A 27,289-nucleotide genomic window follows, 5' to 3' on the forward strand; every position below is an offset into this window, starting at 1 on the left:
GTTTCCAGGCAGCTGTTAAGGAAGGGCTGGGGTCACTGCACCCAGGGGCCTCGGAGGAGTGGGGCGGAGGAGCCTGACAGGAGGAAGCGGGCTGGAAGCTGTGCAGGCTGGGCCTCAGCTTCACACCTTGTGTTGTAAATGGGTTTTGTGGCTGGTTGAGAAACCCTTGAGACCCACATGCCACACTCACTAAAAACTGCCAATCTGTTACCACTGTGGTGGAAAAAAATTGCGCTTGATTCTGGGATGGCAACAGGTAGAGGCGGGCCGGGCAGCCTTCACGTCTCACCTTGCTTTCCTGCTGTATGGCACGCACTCTGGGGGACGGGCCTCACCCTCATGGGCTCCTCTCAGACCAGGTGCGTGACTCAGGCCTGGGGAGTGAACTGCTGAGTGGGTCAGGTCCTGTGGGTGGTTTTGGGACTGCTCAGTCGTCCTTGGGAGGTGCATGAGCACTGACTGCTCCTTGGGTGTTTTCTGTGTTGTCACATCAGTGTAAGGTATTTCAGCATTCTTAATTTTCTAAGGAAACTTCACTGAAAGTGTTGCTTCATTTGTTAGAAGTAAGGACAGATGTCATTTTCTCACCGGTCTCCTTCTCCTGTAGGCATATTGAGGACAAGTCCACAGTGTTTGGGACTGCGCTCAACTATGTTTCTCTCAGAATTCTGGGCATCGGGCCAGATGATCCTGACCTGGTACGAGCCCGGAACCTTCTTCACAAGAAAGGTACACACTGCATAGCATGTGCTAAGTAAAGGGGTCGGGTCACCTTGGCTTAATGAGCTCTTGCAAATGAAAAACAAAAATGCACCTCCAGTTAAAACACAGGGCAAAGCATGTGAAACGGAATTCGTCCCTGCATCTTCCCAGGGAGCCGCTGCCTTCGTGTGCTTTTTCCTGGGGCAGAGGCTGCAAACACCTCTCCTGGGGCTGGATGCACTTGCTCCCAGGAAAGCTGCTGGTTCCATCCAGCTCTGGGTGTGGGGCAGTCCCAAGCAGCTCTGGAACCTGCTCATGTGGGCATTGCAGGATCTGCAGCAGGCTACCTCATTTCACAGGAGCAGGGGCACACATAGCTCCTGGGGGGTTAATCTTCACTGTGGGAAGCAGGGCAGATGACATGGGCCTGTTTTCCCCCCAGGTGGAGCTGTGGCCATCCCCTCCTGGGGGAAGTTCTGGCTGGCTGTCCTGAATGTTTATAGCTGGGAAGGCCTCAACACCCTGTTCCCGGAGATGTGGTATGCTTGCCCTCTGCCGTTGATGTAGTGGCTGGGTCACCACTGCCTTCCTGAGGAGTAGAAAGATGGGGACCGTGGGCCACACACTGGCTGTTACACAGAGAGGCATGGTTGTTCTTTGGGTAGGATGGAGTTAGTTATGCTCTGCGCAAAGGCCGTGATGAGCTGAGTGCTACGGACACGTGGACAAGGAGTTCCCAGTCAGGCAGGAGGGAGGAAGGTGCTGTAGAGGAAGCACCCTGAGTTAGGTGGCAGGACTGGGGCAAGTGGCGGGTGGATGGAGTGCTGTGGGATGATCACAGAACCCCTGTGTGGTGTGGTAGGTAGCTCAGGCTTTGTCAGGTAGGTGACTGATGGCATTGTGTTGTGTCGTTGTGGAAAATGCGGGGCATGTGTGGGACTAGAGGAAAAAGTGTGCCCTCCCTGTTAGCAGCTGAGGTGCACAGCTCATCTTGTCTTCGTCCTGCTGGCTGGGGAAAGCAAGTCCCTCCCTGGGGAGGCATCGTCCCTCACCCATGAGCACTTCAGTGTGTATCTTTAAAAAACACATACTGTTTAAATACCCAGCAAAATCGACACTAATTCCTTATTGTCTGATATTTATGACCAGTGTCTTTTAACATTTTGCGATCATCTAACGAAGGCTGTGGACATCTCCGCAGAAAGCACTCCTATCTGTATAAGTTTAACCCCAGCCTCACACACATTGGGAGGTAAGACTCCCAGGTCCATGAAGAGCTTTTGCACAGCCTCTGCTGTCCTCCTGGAGAGCTGCAGAAGCAGAGTTGGGGTCCCGCATGGAAAGCTGTTGGACTGGAGTTGGGGTCCGTGGAGAGCCACAGAACTAGAGTTGGGGTACCCCTTGGAAAGCTGTTGGAGAGAGTTGGGGTTCCCCATGGAGAGCCACAGGAACAGGGTTGGGATTCCCCATGGAGAGCTGTTGGACTAGAGTTGGGGTCTTCCATGAAGAGCTGCAGGAGTGGAGTTGGGGTCCCCTGTGAAGAGCTGTGGGAGTAAGGTAGGGGTCTCTTGTGTTAGATGATTTTGGTGAGGGGAGGGTGGAGTCAGGGGGAGATGGAGGTGAATGGGCCTCTCAGGAGGAGACAGCAGGGTCCTGATACAAGGGTGATATGTGACCTCCACAGCCAGGTTGTGTGCTGAGGAGTAGAGGGCTAGACGGGGTGGACGGAGCTGCCCATGTGTTGGGGAGGGACCACTGAGGTGGGTCATGCAGGGCAGAGGTAGATAGATGTCCTGGAGTCATTCTGTTGTCCTGCACTGGCAGACTTGCCTGGGCAGTAGGGTATGGGTGCAGGTGTGGTGTTGTGGGAGAAAGTTTTGTCTGCCCTGTAAAAGGTGGGCTCAATCAGTCAGTGCTGGGCTGTGCGGTAACTAGGGTGCAGCTGGAGTTGCTTTAGGGGCAGGTCACAGGGTGCAGGATGGAGGACCAGAGACTCTGAACTGCTTTAGCTGCAGAAAAGCTAGAAATGTTATTCATAATGTAAAAAACACCTTTTAAATGAGTGGATGAGCCCTCAAGAAAGTAGAAGTGATCTGAGGCCTGACAGTCATGATCAGAGGGAGATAGGAGGGTATGCTCAGCTCTGCTCAGCTTCCCGGGACTGTCACACACGAGGACAGAGGTGTGAAGAGAAAGGGTGGGAAAAACACATCAGATACACACTGAGACAGCGAACAGGCATCCAGGCCTCAGGAAGATTCAACAATTCTAAGGTTCTTGATATAGACTTTTTAAAATAAACGTTTAATTTTGGAATAGTTTTTGATATCCAGAAAAGTTGCAAAGATACCCTACCCCAAAGCGTTCCATAGGCGCCTCACCCCCTTTTCCACTGTTAAAGTTTTACATTACTGTGGTACATTTGTTGTAACTAAGAAACCTACAGAGAATCCTAAATGCCTTTAGAGTATAAAATGCTGCCTGAACCAGGAGGATCGTCAGTTCCCTTGGACAGTATGTCCGTGGAGTTTGATCGCACCCCACAGGAGCACAGCTGTGAGGTGCCAGCGGCTGTGCTGATGTGGTGGAGAAGGGACATCCACCCTGTATCCGCACTTGGAAGGACACAAGACATCGATGGGGTGTGAGGGGGTGACGGGCAGGCTTGTGTCCTGGGGATCTCCTGCTGATGCATGCTGTCCCTCTAGGCTATTTCCTGACTGGGTGCCTGCTCACCCATCCACGCTCTGGTGCCACTGCCGGCAGGTCTACCTGCCCATGAGCTACTGCTATGCCACCCGTCTGAGGGCCTCGGAGGACCCGCTGGTCCAGAGCCTCCGCCAGGTGAGCCCTCCGACCCCATAGGACCTTGTCAGGGATATAACTGTGTATACCCATGCACCCGGGGGCCCTGCAGACCTGAGAGGCTCCTGTGAGCAGAGTGGAGCCGCTATCTCCTCTGTCCTGTAAGCAAACAATAAGGGGCTGCCTGAGGGGCCTGTGCTGTGGGAAAGGAAGTGGCTTTGCCTCGGAGGAGACTGAGTCCTCATAGAGTGCAGGGCATGGGTGCCCAGCCCTGAACATAGTCCTGACCATGTTCACAGTTGTGTCCTTGGGAAGCTGGCCCTGAGATGGGGTTTGGGGTGCAGGATGTTTATTAGGCTGTGCCCTTGGGAAAGAGGAGGAGGCAAAGGGAGGAGATGAGCTTTGGGGCAGGCCTGGGGCTCTCAGATGGGTGGCTCCTCAGGGTGGTAGCAACTTGGTTGGGACGGCCAGGCCTTCATACCATGCCGTGGTCAGTCACTGGATGTGCTCCCACCCCTGGGGAGGGGCATGACCCAGGGCCCTGAGGGCTGGCAGGTGGAGGCTGCTTTTCCTGGCCTGAGCCAGGAAGGTGTGTCCACTGTCCCAGTGCTCAGGTGCTGCCCCACCCCCCAGGAGCTTTACGTGGAGGACTTTGCCAGCATTGACTGGCCGGCGCAGAGGAACAATGTAGCCCCTGGAGATGTGTACACGCCGCACAGCTGGCTGCTCTGTGCAGTTAACGGTGGGTGCCTCTGGTGGGGTGGCTGGGCCCGGGGCAGCATGTGGTCAGGGGTGGTGCTCATTCGTTTCCCCATCCCACCAGGGGCCTGGAGCGCCCTGCCCCTGCAACGCTGACAGCCGCAGGGCTGGATCTCCACTCTCGGGAGCCCACCCAAAACACCACCATGCAGGGGCGGGGCGGGGCAGGGCAGTGGGAGGTGTGAAGCAGCCCTTCCCGGGCAGAGGCGACATGGGGGTGAGTGGAAGGCAGGGGAGCCACGGGGAAGGAAAGGCCCAGATGCTGCACAGTGCGGGGACTCCAGGCTAAGGCCAGGATCCTCCTGGTGTCTGCCTGCTGATGTCCTCTGCTTCCCTACAGCGCTCCTCAACCTGTATGAGCGCCACCATAGTGCCAGTCTGCGGCAGCGGGCTGTCCAGAAGTTGTATGAGCACATCGTGGCTGATGACCGCTTCTCCAAGAGCATCAGCATTGGCCCGGTCAGTGCCCAATGGCAGCCCCTGGGGGCACGAGGACCCGGGACAGAAGCTTTAGAAGCTGGTCTCTGTGGAGCTGGGAGTGAGGTCTCCCCAAGCTTTGGGGCACCTCCACTGGGGATGTGGCCCTGTAATCTCACAGGCGTCTGGAAGATTCCCGTCCTCGTGCCCTGCGCCTGACCTTGGTGAAGTTGCCCAGCTGCTCTTGGCTCTCCCTCCTGTCCGTACTACCTGGCCTTTGCCTTGGTGTTTCTGGACACCTGCTCCAAATCACCTCCTGAGACCTCTCTGGCCACCTGGGAGGGGTGCTTTTCCTCCCTCGACCCTCTCCCAATACCCACGTTAAATAATCCACCACCTGCCCTTTGATGGGGTTTAGATGTGCCCAGGGTGGGTGAGAATAGCAGGGCTCTTGGGTTCCATTCCTAGTTTCTGCTGCCCACACGGGACTTGGAGTTGTCACCCCTCTCAGCCTCGGGCTCCTGATCTTGCTTTGCCTCCTAGGGCTGTGGCCCAATGGAGGTCAGGTGTGGACATGCTCAGTGACCACTGAGGTGCACATCCTGGGCCTGCTGTGAATGTGCCTGCTGGCAGTTGTGACACATCTCCGTCTGGGCCATGACAGTGGCCATTATGTTGTGGTCGGCCATGGGTTCTCTGGATAGACCCAGGTAGCACCACGTCACTGAGTAATGCTCCTGACGCTGCACCCGGGGTTACCCCAAGTCATGAATTGTCACTGACCCAACAGCGGCACACCTGTGTTCTTTTCAGCAGAGATGTGGTTTTCTGTGCGCTTTGACTTAATGTAGTGCATGTCTACACTTGACTCAAGCTAGAAACATGGTTGTATTGGGTCTTGACTTGTGGGGTCCTTAAGTGGGAGGTCTGGTGCATCCAGAACATTCTGCCCTGAGGAAGAAGAGGAGCAGGTGGTCTCTGTTGCTCTGGTCTTGTCTCCACATCTCTCCTTATGCTCCTCAGACCCTGTTTGATCCCCTGAGTTGTCTTGAAGGCAAACTCTTCATGCCTGTCGCCCCACCGCCCATGTTGCCTCATACTGGAAGCCTTCCTCCCTTCTCCCCACCAAAGTGCCCTGTCCCTTCCCAGGCCCTTCACTGCCAAGCCAGGCTGTGATCTCCAGCAACACTGGACTCTGAGTCATGTCCTGGGGACATGCCTGTTAACACAGGAGGTACCCTGGCCTGGCCATGGAGAGAGGCTGTGCAGGGCCTCATGTGCAGGGCTGTTGTGGATCTGGAGCAGAGCCCTGACAGGCTTGTGTCTCCTGCAGATCTCGAAAACCATCAACATGCTCGTGCGCTGGTATGTGGATGGGCCGTCGTCCTCCTCTTTCCAGGAGCACATCTCCAGGATCCCTGATTACCTCTGGTGAGTGTGGCTGAGATGTGCCCAGTGAGACAACACTGAGAACTTACTTCAGACACGCCTCGGGGTCCAGTGAGGGGGCGTCACAGTGCCATGGCATCTGGGAATAGCACAAGGAACCAGGAGGAGTGCAGGGTTGTCGAAACTGGGGAGGGGTGTCTTAAAATTGAAAGATTTGCCACCTTGCAGAAACTTTGGGTGGTTCTGGAAGATATAATTTGGAGGAGTGTGGGTGGGCAGGTGTCTTGGTCCATTTTCTGTTGCTTTTAACAGAATACCTGAAACTAAGTAATTATAAAGAGGCTTATTTCCTACGGAAAGTCCAAGTACAGGGGCTGCATCTGCTGAGGGTATTGTTGCTGGTGGGGACTCTGCAGAGTCCTGTCTCTTTTCCTCCTCTTATAAAGCCACCAGCCCCACTCCCATGATAACCGATTAATCCATGCATGGAGTAATTTATTCGTGAGGGCATCGCCCTGGTGACCCAATCACTTTTTAAAGGCCTCACCTTTTAAGTACCATAGTTGTACTTCCCCCCACCTGCTGTTATGGTGTGGATTGACTTTCAATATGAGTTTCGCAGGGACAGGCATTCAAACCATAACAGCGGGGGCAGGTTTGGTTGGTGTCGGGGAGGCCTGTTGACAGGCAGAGCTTGTCAGCTGTGGACTGTCCTCTGGAGGTGCGACTCTTGCCACGGAGGGAACACAGCAGGTCCCATGATGGGAAGCCCTGCACTCGCGGAGGCCCTTGCCACAGCACTGCACAGGACTGCAGGGCTGACCGTGGCTGGGGAGCCTCCCTCTGCCGCTCAGCTCAGGTTTGCCCCTTCTGGGTGAGGTGCTGCCACGTCTCCTGCTGAGCGTAGCACTCGTGCTGTGGGCCCAGCAGGGCTGTGCCAACGTTGGCTCCAGGCCTCGGGGAGAAGGGCACAGGAGTCTCCATGGGAAGACCCTGCGGTATCCCTGGCATGGGCTCTGGTTGGCCAGCCAAACTTCCCAGCTTGTCTCTTTGTCCCTGACTTGGGCTTTTCTTGTCCTCACAGGCTGGGCATCGATGGCATGAAGATGCAGGTGAGGGTTGCAGGACCATACTGCCTGTTTCCTCTGCAGCCATTCCTCTTCTTTATTCTTTATCTTTCTGGGTTCATTAAGATAAAAAAATAACTCAATATGAGTTGTGGCAGCATGTGACGAGAGGCTGCGTCCTCCCTCCAGTCCCTCAGGGTCAGTGTGAGTTCTCTGTGCCTCCTGGGTGTGGCCGGCACACCGCCTGGTGTCGTGTGTTCCCCTGCAGCTTCTTCATTTGTCTCTTGACCTGTTGGTCAGAGTGGCTGAACTGTCAGGTTGCTAGAGGCTCCACTTCCCCAACCACTGGCTCCTGGTGTGGCCCTGGGGGTTGCCTCTGCAGCCACGAGCTGGGAGGAGCCTGGAGTCCAGTGGTGGTTGTGGCCAGGCCTGGAAGCTGCATGAGGACTTCCATTCTCAAATGGGCTGTAACCCAGTCTGCAGGGCACCAAGTTCAAGGGAGGGGATGTGTAGCCATGCCCAGGGGGAGAGGAAGAGGTGGGTTTTGCTAGACCCTCAGCCACATAGCATGTGTGGCCTCTTTCCGGATCCTTCGCAGGTCTTTAGCTTACAGGTGGACCAGAGCAGACGTGTTACTTTCTGGGCAGCGACACCTGACCTGGGTTCTTGGTACTCTCAAGGTCATGGGAGAGCAGAGGGTCTGTGGCCACCCTGTAGGGGAGGGCCCAGGGCTTCTGTCAGAATTTTCAGAGGTCCATAGACCAAAGTAGGGAAGAACTGCAGGTCAGGAAGGGATGCAGGTCACGTGCAGTTCTCAGTGGACCAGGCCAGCATTCTGCTAGGAGACAGCTGACATCAGAGGCACACAGACTGGGGCTGCATCCCAGAGCCATCTGACTGCTGTTCCAGGCCAATGTGGTGGTGATTTCTTTAAGTCAGTACGCTAACAGATAAAATTCAGAAGTGCACTTTGGGAATTGAGGTAGGAGGGGAATCTGCCAGCGTCAAGCGCCTGCAGATCCCTCTCTGAGGGTGGCTCATGGCCTGCATCCCCAGTTCCATGAGGTGCTCTGACCTGGTCCTGCTGTTGACATGCTGCTCCGCAGCTGGGGACAGTTTAGTTCATTCCAACATTCAGGTGTTGTAGGTGATGTTCTTTTCATGTGTGACCCTGGGGGTAGGGGTGCTGGATTCAGGGTGGGACGCTGGTCCTGTCCCGGGCTTGGGGTTGGCGGCCCCGTCCCTTGTGAGTTCATCTTGTGGGCATAGCAGGAACCCAGATGGGTGCCATTCTGTGTCTTGCCTTCGCTGAGGTGACCCTGTGGGGTCTGTCTGCTTTCATGACCTGGTGTGGACATGTGGAGGTTCCCAAGGTGTCCTAGAGTCACACCAGTGACAGGAGCACATGGGCCCAGCACTGCCCACCCTAGAGCTCCCCTTGGTGTCAGGAGACCTCAGCCACCCGGGCCTGAGCTCCCATCCCAGGTCCCTGGCTGCCCTCACTGTTGATCTTTTGTCAGAAGGTTTTCAAAACGTGCAAAGTAGAGGAGAGTGAGGAGTCCTCAGGCGGGAACCGGCCTCTCCGTCCCCACTGGACCAGCCCGCAGGCAGGCACCAGGTCTCGGCGTGTTCACGAAGTCCCTGTTATTGTCGCAGCCACACATTTAACAGTGGCTCCTGAGTTTAGTCCCTGTTCCCATCTGTTTGTAGTTGGTTTATTTGAGTCAGGATTCCAGCTAGGTCCACACAGGCATTTGGTTGTTGGTCTATGAAGTTGCCGTAGTCTGTCGCAATGTCCCGTGTGCTCTTCCCTCCTGGACTGTCAGTCCCTAAAGGGCTCCACATTCCACATCTGACTGTGGCTCCCTTAGTACCCCTAGTATGAGGCCCTGAGGCATGATCCCAGGGGTTTCTTTTCTGGTGTGAACCCTTGCTTTGTGGTGCGGGTACTTCCTGTGCAGTGTCCCTGCAGGACACGATGCCTGTGTGCCTCTTCCATACCCCCATTCCACCGTCTGCGTGGCTGTTGAGGTCACTGTCAGCTCTGTCTCTCCCTGGGGTTAGGCCACCAGCTTTCTGAATCGAGACCAGTGTTGACCCTTGAGCCAGGTTCTCGGGGTCGGATTTGAGGCCCCAGCCAGCCTCTCAGCTGGGTCTCACCACCTCAGGCATGCTCAGAAATGGGGGACATTTCTGGTTGTCACTACGGTGGGCATGCTGCAGACGTTGGATGGGGGGCTGGATGCACTGCATGTGGGTGGTGGAGCCCTTTCTCAGGGAAGTTCCCTGAGAGAGTTGCCATCCTGGATGGTGGCACAAAGGCAGGTGGGGCTTCCTGATCTGCGTTCACCGGCAGGAACAAGCCTTCTCTCAGGCAGAACCCCACCCTTGGTCCACCAGGCACCCATTGGACCCTGGAAGGCAGAGGGTGGAAGTAGGGGTGTCGCAGCTGCTGTAATGGTCCGTCCTTTGCATGTAGGGCACCAATGGCTCACAGATCTGGGACACCTCATTCACCATCCAAGCTCTGCTGGAGGTACGTGGCTTTGTCTCCTCATCCAGCTGACATTCCTGTGCACCTGAGCCCTCACGTCCACCCTGCTGAGCTCATGCCTGCTGTGCCTTGATGCTCCTGCTGGCCTGGGCCTCACAGCCTCTGGTCATGACACTGTGGTGGTGGTGGGCTTGCCTCGTGGCCCTGGATGTTGGACTGGGTTGGAGGCTTCAGGAGGGCGGGGGACTGGAGGCTGTGTGAGTAGGAGAGCCTGGTGAGGGCTGTGAGAGATCAGGGCAGTGTCCCATTGCGGGTGTGGACATTTTTGAGCAGGTTCTGCTGGCGGGAATCAGGATGGTGGGTTCTGAGGATGTTTCCGGAGAGACTGAGGTCTGGGTCATGTGGGACCTTGGGACACAGTTGGGGCAGGGCAGGACGGGGTGGGGCAGGTGGGCGCCGGCTCCACTTGCTTCAGTCTTGAGTCGTATCTCACTGGCTCAGTTTTCCCGTCTTTACAGGTGAGTGCAGCAGGAAGCCCTGCACTTCTGTCAGGTAGACTCTGGTTCCCAGTGGGCAGGACGTTGCTTGGACTGTGCTGGCTCGTGTGAGAGCCGCTCAGCTTTACTGTCCTGCTGTGTCTTCCAGGCGGGTGCGCACCACAGGCCCGAGTTTTCCTCCTGTTTGCAGAAGGCGCACGAATTCCTGCGGCTCTCACAGGTGAGGCCTGTGCTTGGGGCTCGGAGTGGTTGCGGAGCGGCCTCAGGGCCAGGGACTCCCAGGGCAGAAGAGCCCTCCTTGCCTCTGCCCCATGCTGCTTCCTCCCCAGCCCGTCTCACCTCCATCTATCTGCCTTGGGGCTGGTCTTGCTCCGGGGAGTCCTGCAGGGGCCTGTCACCAGCATGGGCGCTGGCCGTTTCTGCATCCTGTTCATGCTGGAGCCGTCATATGCAGAGGGCTGGGGCTGGCATGTGGTGGGGTCGGGCTGTGTCTCCCAAGCTCACAGCCTACTAAGCACCCCTGGTGTCTCTGAGACATCTCACGCCAGCTGCCGTCTCTTCCTCCTGAGACCACTTGCAGTGAATGCCACTGTCCATCCTGCCAGATCAGCTGCCCCATCAGACCCTTCATGAGCCTCTGGTTTGACTATCTGTGTCTCATACCTGCCGGCACCCCCTATCTGGTTTCAGCCTTTGTTGGCTGATGGTACTTTCCAGCAGTGGTGGGCTGAGTGGGTCTTGCAGCTCTAATGGCAGCTGTGGCCAGCAGCAGTGCCAGCTACCCAGCATGTCCTGCTTCTCTGATCCTGCCCAGTTGGTCTCAGTGACATCCCAGGTAGCAGCAGCATAGGCCCCTCCCTGCCTTAGTGGTGACGTGTCTTTCTCCTTTTCACATGTGCCCCTTGATGTGGTCCAGGTCCCAGATAGCCCTCCTGACTACCAGAAGTACTACCGCCAGATGAGCAAGGTACGTGTGAGTGACCCCCAGCCCTGCCCTGAGCCCTGGGAGAGGCTGCCCTGCTTAGCTGGTCCATTCCTTTGAGGAGGGTTCTTCCTGTCCTTGGGCATCCTGATCTGGTAGATTCCTGGCAGGGGCCGATGCTTCATCCTGAGGCTGCCTGGCATGGGGCTTTCTTTGTGTTGCCATGGCACAGTCTGCACACATGTTGGTGTGCTCAGAGCAATTCAGACAGGCATATCACACAGATGTCAAACAAATGGCTGAAACATAAGCCAGAGTGTTGCAGGGAAGGCATAGAGAGGAAGGGACCCCAGCGCCGGCACCAGGCTCTGGGCTTATAGGTGCGGGTTGTGGAATGAGGTGTGGGTGCAACCACTGTGGCCTTTTCACAGTGGGCTTAGGAAGGTGCCTGTGCCCCGGTCCTGGCCTGTAGTGAGATCTGAAGGCATTGAGGGTGGGAGTCCATCTGACTGTGCCCTTTGCAGAACCAGTGGCTCTGCAGAGGTAACTGTGGGTGGTCTTGAGGACCAGGGTGTGGTCACCCCCCATCCCATGGTCACAGCTCGTGCTCTGCAGGGCGGCTTCTGCTTTAGCACACTGGATAGTAGTTGGACTGTCTCTGACTGCACAGCCGAGGCCTTGAAGTCCGTGCTGCTTCTGCAGGAAAAGTGTCCCTTTGTCACTGAGCATGTGCCCCGAGAGCGGCTCTGCGATGCTGTGGCTCTGGTGAGTCTGTGGTCCCACGCCCCCCATGCACCTTGAATCCTGCTGACTAGCTGGGGGCTCCTGTCCATTGGCTCCATCTCAGGAAACACACAGGGCCAGGCTGCAGGAGCGCTCCTTGGCCAGCGTTTGTGTTAGGAGAACCAGAGGCCCTGGCTGGGCCAGCAGAATGCTTGGGCTGTACACAGGGTCCTGTGCTGCAGGAGCCAGTGCCTGGCCCAGCCATGGAGGCTGGGGAGGCTGGAGGCTGGAGGCCCATGAGATTTCTCTCTGGATCCAGAGGCCCAAGGACCTGTCGTGTCCATACTTAGGCTCCCTGGGCCTCCTTTGGGAGGAGTGACAGTCTCCACTGGGTGTCTTAAGAAAAGATGAGAACTTTTGTTTATTTTTGTGCCAAATCCTTACAGCATGTTTTACCGTGGAAACCCTACTCTGTTTCAGCAGCACACGTGTTCTATAGGTGGACGAGCACTCACGTGGTCTATAGGTGGACAGGCACTGTATTAGTCTGTTTCTGTTGCTTATTACAGAATACTTGAAACTGGGTGATTTATAAAGAAAACAAAATTTACTGCTTACAGTTTCTGAGGCTGGGAAGTCCAGAGTCCAAGGAACACATCTGGTGGTGGCAACCATGACCCTTCATATTGCGAGATGGTGGAAGCAGAGAGAGCAGAGAGAGACAGATTCTTCTCTTCTTTTAAAGCCCTCAGAACCACGCCTCTGACCACCATTTTTAATCCATTCACTGCTGCACAGTCCTACAATCCAATCATCTATTCAAGGCTCTACCTCTCAATTACCACAATAGGATTTCCCACCCTCTTAACAGTCACAGTGGGGACCAAGTTTCTAATATATAAAACTTGGGGGACACAATTAAGTTTCAGTGAGTGTTGGGGGGATATAATCCACTACAGTCACCCACCTACTCTATAGGTGGATGGCCTCTGCGTGTTCTGTAGGTGGATGGGTGCATGTGAATTGGTGCGTGTCCCAGAGGGCTGCTCACAGAGGCTGTGAGTGATGGGGCTGCATCTGCTGCCTTGGGCACCCAAGTGCTTGCTTAACAAGAAAATCGGCTCCTTGTGCCCTATCCCTACCCCATTGGTTGTCAGCCTTGGGTGCTTCTGGAAAGCTGGGTCACAAACTGTGGGCCCCACATGTGCTCAGTGTGTGGTGAGTTCTCAGGATGTTCCCTCTCTGGTTCTAGTTGTTGAATATGAGGAATCCTGATGGAGGGTTTGCAACCTACGAGACCAAGCGTGGGGGGTACCTGCTGGAGCTGCTGAACCCCTCGGAGGTCTTCGGTGAGTGGTCGCCAGAATGCAGTGCACAGAGCCAGGGCCATGATCTTCCCTTACCAGGGCTGTGCCTGCAAGGCTTGTATGGAGCCCTCCCTGAGCCCCAGTGTTCTCTGCTCCCCTAGCTCCTGCGGATGGCAGCGTTCCTTGTGTTGTGGGTGAAAGGGCTGTGGTTCCATCTTGGGGGTTGGTAGAAGATCCAGATGTGATCCCACCAGCTCTCTGGCCCCAGGCCAGACTGTCCCCTGTTCTGGCCCAGGTCCTTGTGTTCTGTGGGTGCTGCTGTATGTCCTGAATGCACCTGCAAGGTGGCATTTGTGGGGACCTGGGTGCATGTGGCCCCCGTGGCCTGTTCTGGCCAGCGCAAGTTCTTTTCTCCAGGTTAACCTTTGGACCCTCACGCTCCTGGTCTCTGTTTATTTTGCTCCTCTACTTGTCAAACATGGTTTTTCAGGGTAGGGTGCAGGTTTCTGTCCTGGGTCAGCACGCAGTCCTCTTCCTCATGTAGCACAGATGTGCAGTTCCCCCCCATTGTCCCCCACCCCTACCCCTTGGCCGTATAGCTGGGGCTGGAGGTTGTTTGCTCAGAGACCAGTCAGGAAGGCACGGTCAGACGCTGCAGCACAGTTTGGCCTGAATTGTAGGCCCAGAGCACCCAAGGAAGAGCTCACATGGCTTGGTGCTTCTTGATTTCCCAGGAGACATTATGATCGACTATACATATGTGGAGTGCACCTCAGCCGTGATGCAGGCACTGAAGCATTTCCACAAACACTTCCCTGACCACAGGACAGAGGAGATCAGGTGAGGAGGCCTCAGCCTGGGACATCCCGCCCCTTAGATTGGGGCCACCAAGTCGGGCCTGGCTCTGACGTGGTGTCCTCTGGTGCAGAAAGGTAGTTGTAGAACGACTCATTCAAACATGGAAGGGGCTCAGACGTTCCTGAATTTAGTCATGTGCCCCAAACTATATCAAATATTTGTGTATTGGGGGCTCAGAATAGCACAGTTATAAAACAAAGGTGGGTTATTTTTCATGTCTTCTTAATGTTAAAACAAGACCTACACACCTAAGCCCACTTGTGTCTGAATAAATGGCAGTTTTTAAGTAACCTGTTGAAGGGTGACAAATACAGAGAAAGGTGCAGACCCTGCGTGCAGCACCCGTGTCTGTCACCCAGCGGACATATCCATGTGGGCAGCACCAGACTCGCTGGCCTCCAGAGAAGGGGCTGCCTCCTGCCTCCTGCCTCCTCAGTCAGGGGCTGCTGTCGCTTGCTCTGGACCTCAGACACGTGGAGTCCTGCAGCATGGGCAGTGAGGTTTGGCCAGGTGGCTGTGGCTCACCTCTTCCCTGCCTCAGGCTGCTGGTGGATGCAGGTGCCTGCCGTCTGTATGTTATTATGGAGCATCCTCCTGTGGACACCTTGTTACTTGTCTTTTGGGGCACGGATGGGTACCTCGGAATGGCATTACAGCTTTCATAGATTCTTCTTTATCCTGTTACTATTATGTTTTCTGTTTTGACTGTTAAGCCTGGTATAGAGTGGAGAATCCATCTAGGCCTGGAGTTTTCTTTGAGGGGAAATTTTTAATTATGGGATCAAATTCTTTAATAGTTACAGGACTATGCAGATATTCTATTTTTTTGGTATTAGTTTGGGACTTCTTCCATTTCAATGCAGCTTTCTGTTGAGTGGCCTGAAGCTGCTCACAGTGGAGGCTTGAGCAGCTGGAGACTTGACTTTGAGATCTTGACTTTTCTCTTGATGATCTTACCGATCTTTTGAAAGAAACTATTCTTTAGTCTTTGATTCTATCTGGTATATATTTACTTATTTTTAAAATGTGTTTATTTTTGTTTTCATGAATTTTTACTCCTTATTGTTTTCTTTCTACTGTATTTCTTTTTCTAAGTTGGATACTTAGATCAATCAATGATTTTCAGGCTTTCTTCTATTTAAATATGCAACTAAGGCTATGAATAAGTTTTGATATATCACTCAGTTAAAAATGTTTTCTGTTTCTATTGTGAGTTCTTCTTTGGCCCATGGGTTATTTAGGAGTGTGATACTTCATTTTCAGAAATTCTGAGGATTTCTAATTGTGTCTTTGTTAGGGGGCCCAGATGGAACAGTGATTTTCTTCTGACCTGGCAGGCGGTGTAGTCCCGAGGGGTACAGTGTCTTGTGTTGTCTCATCCCTGGCATGTGCTGCTCTGCAGTGGGGTCCTTTCCTTGGGGCTTGAGTCCTCAGCCATGCTCACAGAATTAGCCTTTCTTTTTAATGTATCATTTTCTAAAGCTCATTGTAATAAAAGTAGAGCATGTTCTTTGAAGCCTTGGAAAATACAGAAAAGTGCAAAGAAGGAAGTAAGTTGTTCCTCTCACCCCAAGAAGAACCTGTTGTTACTGTTTGATCTCCACATCTTCACGGTTGTTTCTGGGCTGCTCCTTCTACGTGACTGGCTTGTTTTGCCAGGCAGGGTGTCTGGACGCAGGGGACAGTGTCCCTAGCTGCTGCCTTTCCCTCCAGTGTGAGGTGTAGTGGTTGCAACTGTCTCATCATTTTACCTACTCAGTAGCCTCTTGGTTATTTATTTATTTTTACTGTTATTTCCCAGCTTCTTCCTATTTTAACTTAACTAGTATTCTCATGTTGAATATCTGTTTATGACTTTTATCATTCCCTACGGCTGTGTGGGCTTGCAGTCGGCTGGCCTGGGTGGACCCTACCTGTGCCCCTTCTTCAGGTCACTTTTCTGTTCCCGCTCCCCTGCCCCTGGAGCTAGAAGGACCAAATGAGACGCCATAGGAAAGTGCCGGGGCGCATGTGGCGCACGATGAGTGTGCACACTGCCGTCATCGTGTAGAGCCGAGTGCTGTGCTGTGCAGAGCAGAGCTATCTGCACTTCTTTGGTGATGACTTAGCTAGAATAAATACTCTTTCCGATGTTTATAGGTCATTTCTATTTCTTGTCTTGTGACATGCCATTCGTGTCCTTGCCAGTTTTCTTACTGGCATGATCTTTTTTAACATACATATTTAAGCACAGCAAATATTTCTGTATCTTAGGTCACTTCCCACCCCCCCTTTTTCTCTTCTTGTCTCTTTAAGGAGTTTTAATATAAATTTTTAATTTTTAAACTAATATATTAGTATAATTGTTATATTAAAATTTTTAATTTACCTGGAGAATTTTTGAGATATGCTTTGGGGTTGATGGTTGCTCTCACGCTATTTATACAGAATATTTCATTTTTACTACACTGACTTAAAATGCTCCATTAATTTCAAACTTACAGGAAAGTTAGAAGAATAGTTTTAAAAGGCACTCCTGTTACTTCTTACCAAGATTCCTCATTCGTCAGCATTTCACCGTATTTGCATCATCGTATTTTCTCTCGTGCTCCCCCATGTATATTTTTTCTTGAACCATAAATAAGTTGCGGATGTGATATACTTTTATCACTAAATATTTGAGCATGTCTTAGAAGGTATGTTATTTTGTATAAATATGTTAGAATATTAACATTGATAATATTATTATTTAATCTGCACACCTTACTTAAATTGGCTTAATTGTCCCAATAATGTCCTTTATAGTAAAATTTTTCCTCAAGCTCTGACTTGGGTTTGTGGGTGCACTTAGTTGTCTCTACAACCTGGAGTGTGTTGTTTCCCCTTGTACCGTTTGATGACTTTGTCATTTTTGAATTGTTCAAGTTATTTTGTAGAACGTCCTCAGTATGCGTTTTTCTGGTGTTTCCTCATTATTAGATTCAGGTTGTGAAATTACATGTTTTGTCAGGAATATCATAAAAGAGACAGGGCCTTCTCATGTGTCACAGCAGGAAGCAGACGTCAACTGTGACCCCTTGGTTAGGGTGATGGCTACTTGGTTTGTCATCCACTATACAGTTGCTATCTTTTTCTTTATGGGGAGAAAGTTCTAGACTATATAAATGTCCTGTTTCTTATCAGACCTCTACCTGTTAGTTTTAGCATCTGGTAATGATTCCTGCCTGAATCAGTTATTCATGGGATGGTTACAAAATTATCATTGCTTCCATGTGTGTTAGTCAGTGTCCTACTTAAAGTTTTTCCTCTGCCCCTGTTTGTTTACTTATTTACTGTGAACGCATAGATTCTTATGCAGTTGTTGATTGATGTCATAGCTAGATAATTTGCTAAACATAAAAAAAATACACTTTATTTTGTAGAGTAGTTTCACATTTACAGTTAAATTGAGTGGAAATACAGAGAATTCTCATATAGCCACCCCTGTCCCCCAGGTCCCCTACTATTAACATCTTGCATTAAAATGGTGCATTTGTTACAGTTGATGAGCCAGTATTAATAAGTTGTCATATAAAGTCCATAGTTTATATTCAGGTTTACTCTTTACATTGTACATTCTATAGGTTTTGACAAATGTATAATGATATGTAAACACCATTACAGTTATCATACAGAGTAGCTTCACTGCCCTAAAGATCCTGTGTACTCCACCTATTCGTCCCTCCCTTCTCTACCACCAAACCCCTGGCAACCACTGAGCTTTTTACTGTCTTTGTAGTTTTACTTTTTCCGACTGGCTGCTTTCACTTAGTGATAAGCATTTAAGGTTCCTCCATGCGTTTTCATGGCTTGATAGCTCATTTTTTTTCAGCACCAAATATTCTATTGTCTGGATGTACCACAGCAATCTGCTTATCCATTTATCTATTAGAAGAACATGTGGGTTGCTTCCAAGTTTCAGCAATTACTAATAAAGCTACTATAAATATTCATCTGGACATAAGTTTTCAGCTCATTTGAGTAAATGCCAAGGTGTGTGCTTGTTGTAGCATATGGTAGGAGTATGTTTAGTTTTGTGAGAAGCTGCTAAAGTATCTTCCAAATGATGCTGTACCATTTTGCATTCCCACCAGCAATGAATGAGAGTTCCTGTTGCTCCACATCCTTGCAAGCATTTGGTTGTCAGTGTTTTGGATTTTAGCCATTCCATAGGTGTGCAGTGGTATCTCATTGTTTTAATTTGCAATTCTCTAATGACATGATGTTAAAAATCTTTTCAAAAATTTATTTGACATCTTTGTATCTTTTTGGTGAGGTGACTGTTAAGGTCTTTGGCCCATTTTTTAATTGGGTTGTTTATTTTCTTATTGTGTTTTAGGAGTTCTTTGTATATTTTGGCTAACGGTCCTTTATTAGATGTGTCTTTTGCAAATTTTTTCTCCCAGTTTGTGGCTTGTCTTTTGATTCTATTAATATCTGTTGCACATCCAAAGTTTTTCATTTTAATGAACTCCAGCTTATCAGTGTTTTCTTTCATGGATCATGTTTTTGGTGTATCTAAAAAGTTATTGCCAAACTCAAGGTTACCTAGAATTTTTTTTTTTTAATTTTATCATTACTAGATTTTCTCTTATGTTGTATTCTGGGAGTTTTAGATTTTTCTAGGAGTTTCTCTCATGTTATGTTCTAGGAGTTTGTGTTTTACATTTAGGTCTGTGATTCATTTTCACTTAATTTTTGAGAAGGGTGTAAAGTCTGTGTCTAAATTCACTTTTTTGCTTGTGGATGTTCAGTCTTTCTACCTACGTTTGTTTAAAAGACTGTCGTTTCTCCACTGAATTGCCTTTGTCCTCTGTCAAAGACCAGTTGATCATGTTTTTGTGTGTCTATTTGTTTGCTTCCCGTTCTGTTCCATTGACCTATTTGTTTTCTCAGCAGTAACGTGCTGTCTGGTTACTGTGTGGTGCAGTGAGTCTTGAAATCGAGTAAAATCAGCTCTCTCATTCTATTCTTCCCTTTCAGTAATATGTCTGCTATTCTGGGTGTTTTGCTTCTCCATATAAATTTTAGAATCAGTTTGTTGATGCCTTCAAGATAAGTTGCTGAGATTTTTATTGGGATTGCATTGAATCTATAGCTCAGTTTGGAAGATTTTCCTCATCAGAATTTTGTAGTTTTCATCAACAAGATCTTGTACATATTTTTTTAGGCTTATACCTAAGTATTTCATTTTTTTGGTGCTAATGTAAATGGCATTGTGTTTTTAATTTCAAAATCTGACTGTTCATTGCTTGTAGGAAAACAATTGACTTTTGTAAATTAACCTTATGTCCTGCAGCCTTACTATAATCACTTATTAGTTCCTGGAAGTTGCGGGGGGGTGTTTTGTTGTGTTTTTTTGTGGTTGTTGATTCTTTGGGATTTTCTAGATAGACAATCATGTCACCTGTGAACAAAGACAGTTTTAGTTCTTCCTTCTCAATATGTATATCTTTTATTTCCTTTTCTTGTCTTATTGCATTTGCTGGGACTTCCACTATTCTGTTGAAAAATAGTAATGAGGGCTAGCTGGTTAGCTTAGTAGGTTTGAGCACAGCCTTATAACACCAAGGTCACAGTTTTGGATCCCTGTACTGGCCAGCCACAAAAAGAAAAGAGGAGTAGTGGTGAGAGGAGGACTCTTGTTCCTGATCTAAGTGGGAAAGCATGTTTTCTCACCTTGTATAAGATTAGGAGGAGTGTTCTTGATAATTTAATAGATTTCATTTATAGAACTCCCAGATCTGGAGTTTTCTTTCTAAGAAAAGTTTACACTTTTGACTCATATTTTTAGTAGTTTTAGGAATATTTAGGTTTTCTATTTCTTGAGGCAGTTTTGATAAGTTAATTTTCCTTATTTGTAAGGTAATTTGTACATTTTGTCTAAGTTTCCAATTGAATTGCATAAAGTTTTCCGATTTTCTCTTTTTATTTTACACTGTATCTATAGTAATATCACTCTTTTTATTGTTAATACTATTTATTTGTACCTTCTCTCTTTGTATTAGTTACCTACTGCTGAGTAACAAGATTACTACAAACTCAGCAGCTTAGAACAGTGTGTATTTGTTAGTTCATGGTTTCTGTGGGTCAGGAGTCCAGGTGCAGTGTGGGGGCCCTCTGCTTCAGGGTCTCACCAGACTTGGACAAGGTATCAGCCAGGACTGCAGTCTCATCTGGTAATCTACTAAGGAAGGATCCACTTCTAAGCTTATGTGGTTGTTGGCAAGATTCCATTCCCTATGGATTGTCTGTGGGCTGGAAGCTGCTGTCTGTTTCTTGCTGCATGGGCCATGCTATATGTGTGGCTTTATAAACCATCAAAGGAGTCAGTAGAGAGAGGAAGTCCACTAGTGAGATGGAAGTTACAATTTCATGTAACAAGTGACATACCATCAATTTTGCTGTAATCCGTTGGTTAAGAAACAAGTCACAGACCCAGCAGGATGTCCCCAGGTGTGGACAGCAAGAGACAGGGTCCTCGGGGGTCCCTGTGAATGCTTCCTTCCAGCCTTTTCAGAGAACCAGTTATTCTCTGAAAGTACCAGGTTAGATTTAGGGTGGATCTTTTTTGTCTTCCTAATCCATCATTTTCTCTCTAATCTATTTTTTTTTTCTTAGTTCATTTTGTATGATTTCCTCAAGCCTGTGTCACTGACATGGTTTTCAGTGACACTGATCCTGTTTGTAGCAGCCCTAACGTGGGCTTCATCCCTGAGGTTTTGGTTTTTTTCTCTTGTGTTTCTTTGTTGAAATCTGCCAGTTTGCTAACCCCCTCCTCTGTCCTCTAGTTACTTCTTTTTTAAACCCTTGTATCTTCTGTCTGAACTGTTTATTTTTACATATTTTTTAAAGGAGACCATGTTCTCTTGAAATTGTGGGATGAGTGGAATTGGCATAATAGGAAAATTGCTATTTTGCTAGAATGTTCATTTGTTCAACCTCCTGTGTTCCAGGGAGACCCTCGAGCAGGGCCTGGAGTTCTGTCGGCGGAAGCAGAGGGCTGACGGCTCCTGGGAAGGGTGAGTGAGTCCCTGTCCATGGGAGCAGATGTGCGGGACTAGGGATTTCTGCTCTCACACACTGTGGTCCTGGGGTCTTTGGCTGTAAGCTCGTGCTACGCCAGAAGTTTCTGGAAGTAAGATGCCAGCTAGTGAGTGTCTGGAGGGCTGTGTTCCTTTTCTGAATGCCTGGTCTTTACTTTGGTGGCAACTGCTCAGCACGTTGCTACAGACATTTGGACTGCATGTGTTGGACATGCTCAGGCCTGAGTGGGACTGTCCCCTCCTCCCCTGGTTGTTTGTATCAGCTCTTAAGTGTCTGTTTGGTGGGTCCAGCAGATGGAGCCAGCTGGGGCAGTACTGTTCTAAGTGACTGTAAGGCCTGAGGCACTGGAGTTGCGATGGCTTGCTGCAGGGCACACACACACACAGACACATGTACAGGCAGGTGTGTGTGCACACGTGAATGTTTGTCTTGAACATAACCACAGCCCCTGCCTCTTCTGCTGGAGGGTGTTCCAGCAATCCAGGCAGGATGCCTGTCATATTGTACACGTGTTGTGAATCGAAGGACTGAGGCTCTCCCCTCCTGTCTCTCCCCAGCTCCTGGGGGGTTTGCTTCACCTATGGCACCTGGTTTGGCCTGGAGGCTTTTGCCTGCATGGGGCAGACTTACCGAGACGGGTGAGTGCCGCTAGTGGGTGGGGGTGTTCTCAGCATGACACTCTGCATGGGTGGTGTTCTTAGTATTTTTATTATTTATTTATTTATTTATTTTTGTCCTTTTTTGTGACCGGTAAGGGGATCGCAACCCTTGGCTTGGTGTCGTCCGCACCGCGCTCAGCCAGTGAGTGCACTGGCCATCCCTATATAGGATCTGAACCCGCGGCAGGAGGGCCGCTGCGCTCCCAGCGCCGCACTCTCCCGAGTGAGCCACGGGGCCAGCCCTCTTAGTATTTTTAAATGGTCAGATAAGATCAGTGTTCCAGAAAATGTGTGAGTCCTGGGTTGGAGTGAGGGTGTCCCCACCTCCTGAGCCTCTGCTGAGGTGTTGCCCTATAGCTCTCCATAGCTTCCTGACTTGGGCGACAGAGGGGAGCATCTGCCCCCAGCTCCTCCCTGCACTCAGCTGGCCCCCCACTGCAAGTAGGAGAGGGTTGGGGTCTGGGACATTTGCTGGGCTGGGTTAAGAGAAGGGAGGAGGCCTCTGGTCCCAGCTCTGCTTTGCTGTGCGGTAGTCAGGGGCCAGCGCAACTCCGGGCATTCCCTGGTCTCTTTTCAAGTGTCCCCCAAACACTGTTGACTTCTTAACTTGTCATGTCAGTGAGGCCATCTGCAGCTACAAAGCATTTCACTTTATCTTCCAACAACTCCAGGAGGCGGGTATCTATCCCCACTTCACATCTGTGGAAAATGAGGTCATGGGCTTAAGCAGTGGTCCAAACTGTGGGGATTCCCCTCAGCGCCCCTCCCCATGACCTAAGGTCATGCCAGGTTGAGAGTCCAGGAGGCCTGGGACCTTCCCTGGCATAACGGTGTTTCCTGTGTCCTGGTCTCTGCAGGGCTGCCTGTGCAGAGGTCTCCCGAGCCTGTGACTTCCTGCTGTCTCGGCAGATGGCAGATGGAGGCTGGGGAGAGGAGTTCAAGTCCTGTGAGCAACAGCGTTATGTGCAGAGTGCCCAGTCCCAGATCCACAACACATGCTGGGCCCTGATGGGGCTGATGGCCGTCAGGTGAGGGCTGTGGGAACTATCTCTGAACCTTGGGGCTGGGTGGAGGAGGGACACTCAACTGCGAGCAGGTGGCCTGTGTCCCTGTCCAGCCGCCACTCTGGGAATGGACACGCCTACAAGAGCCACATCCCAGGTTCCCAGGGTAAGGCGGTGGGCCCATCTGACTGTGTGGGACCCTGCAGAGCTCATCTCTTAGAAGTCAACAACCTATCAGTGAAGGTGTCATGACCAGCACTAGGCTGACAGGATGGAAATGGGGACCCAGTGGAAACTGGGTGAGGGGACTGTGATGGGGAAGCTGCTTCCTGGTATGACAGCGAGGGTGGCTGCCTGGGTGGTCAGAGCCCAAGTCCCTGCAGCTGCTCTCTGTGGCCCTCCTGTGTCCACAGCTGGTGCTGAGCCACATATGTGCACAGGTGCATGCCCATGCAGATACCTGCAGATGTGCACATGCACACATGAGCACACACAGACTATGCACATGCAGGTGTACACATATGCACATAGATGTATGCACACATGGACTGTACACACAGGTGCCTGCACATGTGTGCACATTCAGACCGTACACAGATATAGCACAGGTATACACGTGTGCACATGTAGACTGCACACAGATACAGCATAGACATATATACATGTGTCACACACAGACTGCACTCATAGATGTATGCACATGCACACGTATTATACGCTGATGTAGACACACACACACAGGTACATGCATACAGATGTATGCACACACAGACGTGTACTTGGAGTCCCAGTCTGTGATGTCCTCTTAGATTTGTGGCCATTTGGGGAATCTTCCTAAAACCCTCTCAGGTTTTGCGGCCAGGTTGGTATGAGCAGCAGCAACAGAGTCTGGGGGGACCTTGAGGGTGAGACAGTCCCCTCCTCCCTGCCAGCCCCCCATAGCCAAGCTGGATCCTGCAAGCCTCAGTCCTCTAGTGTGTCATCCTTGCCAGCAAATGAGCATCAGCTCTTGTGGCTTCTGTGGCCTTCAGAGGCCCATGGGAACCGGTGGGCTCATGGACACGAGGCTTGACCTCCTCTCCTGGAGGACAGAGGAGCAGCACCTTGTGCCAGGGCTGCTGGGGCAGGTTTGAAGGAGGCGTATGACCTGCCTGGCCTGCTGTCTCTGTGCTTGTTGTGCCTTCCACTTCTTGGGGCACCTGGAGAGAAGATGTGCAGTGAGAGCCCGCGGTGCGCTGACCGTTCATTCTGTGTGTGTCAGTTTAGGGTCATCCATTGTCGTCACCACAGCGTTCCCGGTTTTGTCCTGGTGCTCAGCTGCATGAGGGTAAGGATATATGTTTACACTGACTGTATGCCAGTGTGTTTCAGCCTGTCTCCTCTTCCCCCAGGCATCCTGATGTAGCAGCCCAAGAGAGAGGAGTCAGGTGTCTGCTTGAAAAACAGCTCCCCAATGGTGACTGGCCCCAGGTATGCCGCCAGAGGCCTCTGGGAGCACAAGTCCCCAGCACTGACCTCATTTACACGAGCATTTTTACTTCCACACCCTGCCCCTGTGTCCCTCGTGGGGTGCCTGGGCATTTGGGGTGTGTAAACTCTAGAGTTGGTGGCAAGTCTATGACAGGTTGTCGGGTCCTGAAGTCCTGAACAGATCTTGCTGTTTGCAAATGGAGCTCTGGCTGAAGGAATCACTGGTCAGTAAGAAGCCAAGGGGCTGGGAAAGCCTCTCCAGGACAAACTCTCCATGTTGCACATGGCCCTCCTTGAGCTGCAAGTTCAGGTGGCAGCTCTGCCTGTCCCTGCTGGCAAAGGGGTTATAAGGTCCTGTGAGGCTGACCTCCCTCCCCTCAGATGAAGCTGGGGTGGTAGAAGCTGGCTTGGCTCTGAGGGGCTGGTGACCTGGGGAGGGTTTGCTGCCAGGTGGGAGTCCCAGAGCTGGGCTGATAATGCCGTGACTGGCACAGGGCAAGGAGGACACCTGCTCGTGGCTTTCCTGTGCTTTGGCTCAGTCAGCTATCTCCAGGACGGCTGCTTCACCCATGGGATAGCCACGCCAGTGGGACAGCTTTTCAGTTGCCTGGTGGAGCCTTTGTGTTGATTTCTCTGTGTCCTTTCAGGGCAGCCTCGCTGGGGTCTTCAACAAGTCCTGTGCCATCACCTACACAAACTACAGGAACATCTTCCCTATCTGGGCCCTCGGCCGCTTCTCTCACCTGTATCCTGAGAGATCCCTTGCTGGCCACCCTTGAGAGCATGCCTGCCTATCCTGGGCTGGCTGGTGGGAGGCAGGCACAGGATCCTGTGGGACTGCTGAGCGCTGGCATCACATATGTTCCAGGCAAGGCTGAGCTGTCTCTGCCGGGTGCTGGGAGTCCTCCCATAGCCACACCTCAGGCTCCAGTTCCCCTCATTCTTTGCTTCTGCAGGTGTGAATCTGGGGACCAGGCCCGAGGCAGGGATGGGGCAGATTTGGCGGCTTTAGATACTTAGTTTTCTTAGGTTTAGTTCTGCAAATAGCTTGTCAGTCTTGGGGGAGGAAAGGAAAAAGGTGGGCTGTGACAGCTGAGGCAGCACAGAGCATCCCACAGTACCTGGGCGCACATCCTCCCAGTGAATGGCGGGGGAGGATTTCTTGACCAATAACCTAGTTCTTGGGAGAGGAGCGGGTGTTCCTGGCCCGCTTCCTGCCTAGTGCTGTTGGGGAGGGTGCTTTGGGCTGGCTAACCCCTAGTTCGGCTGCTCTTGCATCTTCTGTCTGCTGGGCTGAGGGAAGTGATGGTGGCTGCATAACAATGTCATGTGCAGTGTGTTTCGTGAGCTGCCCAGTGGGGAGTGGGGTGGGGTCCCCTTGTTCTGCAATGTGGAGATCTGATGGCACCAATCCTGCCCCTAGACCATAAGCTCGCCCACGTAGCCTTGCAGTTCAGCCAGTTTGTGGGCGCCAGCATCTGTGCCTCTGGGGTTTGTAGTCGTTGAGACAGAACGCACCCAGAGGCCGAGAGTAACAGGGATGGGGTAGAGGGGGGCCATGGTGGTTGCTGCATGTGGCGCTGCTGTGTGCCAGGACAGTGGGCACCCACCGGGCCAGCTGGGTAGTGTGACACCTTTGAGACCCAGGCAGATGCCCAGGGCACCCCAGGGCTGCTGCCAGCCCTGTCACGGGGACATGCTCTGAGCTGAAGCAAGGGCCAGGTTTCTGGGGTGATGCCTCTCAGGGCACACCTGGATTCCCTTCAGTCTCTGAACCCTGTCTGGTCTGGCTGGTGTGGACACGGGGCTGAGGATAGGAAATTCGGGTCCTGGCTTTGCCTTTGACCCATGTGGATGAGCAGCTCATGTGCTCAGGGCTATCCTCTGGCTGTTGTGAGGGGCCACCAGCACTCTGATGAGCACAAGACCCAGGCCTAGTGTCAACCCTGCTGCCCTGACTGGCTCTGCGCCCATCCCAGGGCCCATCCCAGGGCCCAGCCCAGCTCCTCCTCAGTCTCTTCCTCTCTACCCCCACCACCTCCTAGGTAGGTGGCAGTCCCCAGTCTCTTCTCCCGACCCACCATCCTCCTTCAGACAGCCAGAGTGCTGTGTCTGGGTTTCCCTCTGATCCTGTCATTCCCTGCCTGGACCCTTCAGGGCTACCCCTCTGCCGTGGTGCAGGGTCCAGGGCCCTCACTGAGGCTTTGTGCCGCCTGGTCCTCCTGCCCGGCTCTCGTGGCCCCGTGTGCTGCTGCCGGCTCTCCCTCCTCAGGGCTGTGGCTTGGGCTCTTCCTTCTACCGGCCTCTCACCCTCTGCCCCAAGGTGGTCTCATCCTCCCCTAAGCCCTGCAGGGCCCGGTCAAGCTGTGTATGTGCAGGTAATATCTAGCAGGTGCCTGTCGCGTGTCAACACTTTACCCATACATTCTTTTTCATGACCGGTACTCAGCCAGTGAGTGCAATGGCCATTCCTATATAGGATCCGAACCCGCGGCGGGAGCATCGCTGCGCTCCCAGCGCCGCACTCTCCCGAGTGCGTCACGGGCTCGGCCCTACCCATACATTCTTAAATGAGGGGTTTTTTGGCTGCAGGAGCTGTTTGAAGTCCCTTTGGAATCTGCTGGGTTTGCTCTTGCACTTTGGGCTCATGTGTTGCCCCCCACTGGGGCAGCAGCAGACGGACTGTGACTGTCCACATCTGCCCCTCGTGTGGCCGCTGTCCCCAGAAACCTCAGCCATGACCAAAGCACTGTACAAAACATAAATTTCCAGAAAGGAAATGTAAACCCGTTTTATACTGAAAATGTTGTTAAAAGTTACTTATGTGGCCAGTTACCTTAATAAATAGACATTTGACTCCCTGAGGCAGAAGCATGTCATGCCTGTGTTTTGTTTTGTCCTGGGGAGCAGCCACAAAGACTGTCACTCCCCCAACTCCACACCTGTGTGGGATAAATGGGGGACCAACATCAGTTTCAGGGAACGAGAGAATGATGTGTCTCCAGTTACTTGAGGGAAAGTATTTTCCTCAATATGATTAACAATCAAGTCCTCTATCTTGAGTAAATCAGTAAAGATTCCTGAATTCAAATTATTTTGTTTTTGGTTATCAGGAACAGATTTTGAGTATTTTGAAAGTTTCTCTAGAGCT

The 27,289-nt window shown here is 51.4% G+C and overlaps 1 protein-coding gene across 2 annotated transcripts in view; it reads left to right on the forward strand.

The window, feature by feature from the left end:
- The window catches only part of LSS (lanosterol synthase), a 31,092-nt gene extending 4,040 nt beyond the window's left edge, over positions 1–27,052 (forward strand). Inside the window, exons 5-22 of one of the 2 annotated variants that reach the window (XM_063092531.1) lie at positions 608–729; positions 1,145–1,241; positions 3,411–3,546; positions 4,141–4,249; positions 4,607–4,725; positions 6,017–6,114; positions 7,157–7,184; positions 9,619–9,675; positions 10,279–10,350; positions 11,047–11,097; positions 11,668–11,817; positions 13,028–13,124; positions 13,817–13,922; positions 20,915–20,980; positions 21,563–21,643; positions 22,522–22,692; positions 24,060–24,138; positions 24,786–27,052. In XM_063092531.1, the coding sequence (XP_062948601.1) occupies positions 608–729; positions 1,145–1,241; positions 3,411–3,546; positions 4,141–4,249; positions 4,607–4,725; positions 6,017–6,114; positions 7,157–7,184; positions 9,619–9,675; positions 10,279–10,350; positions 11,047–11,097; positions 11,668–11,817; positions 13,028–13,124; positions 13,817–13,922; positions 20,915–20,980; positions 21,563–21,643; positions 22,522–22,692; positions 24,060–24,138; positions 24,786–24,917 (1,771 nt within the window). In that variant the 3' untranslated portion in view covers positions 24,918–27,052. The remainder of the gene's footprint in view (positions 1–607; positions 730–1,144; positions 1,242–3,410; positions 3,547–4,140; positions 4,250–4,606; positions 4,726–6,016; positions 6,115–7,156; positions 7,185–9,618; positions 9,676–10,278; positions 10,351–11,046; positions 11,098–11,667; positions 11,818–13,027; positions 13,125–13,816; positions 13,923–20,914; positions 20,981–21,562; positions 21,644–22,521; positions 22,693–24,059; positions 24,139–24,785) is intronic. The other variant, XM_063092540.1, reaches the window with a different exon arrangement.
- The last annotated feature ends 237 nt before the right edge of the window (positions 27,053–27,289 follow it).

The sequence above is a fragment of the Cynocephalus volans genome, chromosome 1 (assembly GCF_027409185.1).
Source record: "Cynocephalus volans isolate mCynVol1 chromosome 1, mCynVol1.pri, whole genome shotgun sequence".
NCBI lineage: Eukaryota > Metazoa > Chordata > Mammalia > Dermoptera > Cynocephalidae > Cynocephalus > Cynocephalus volans.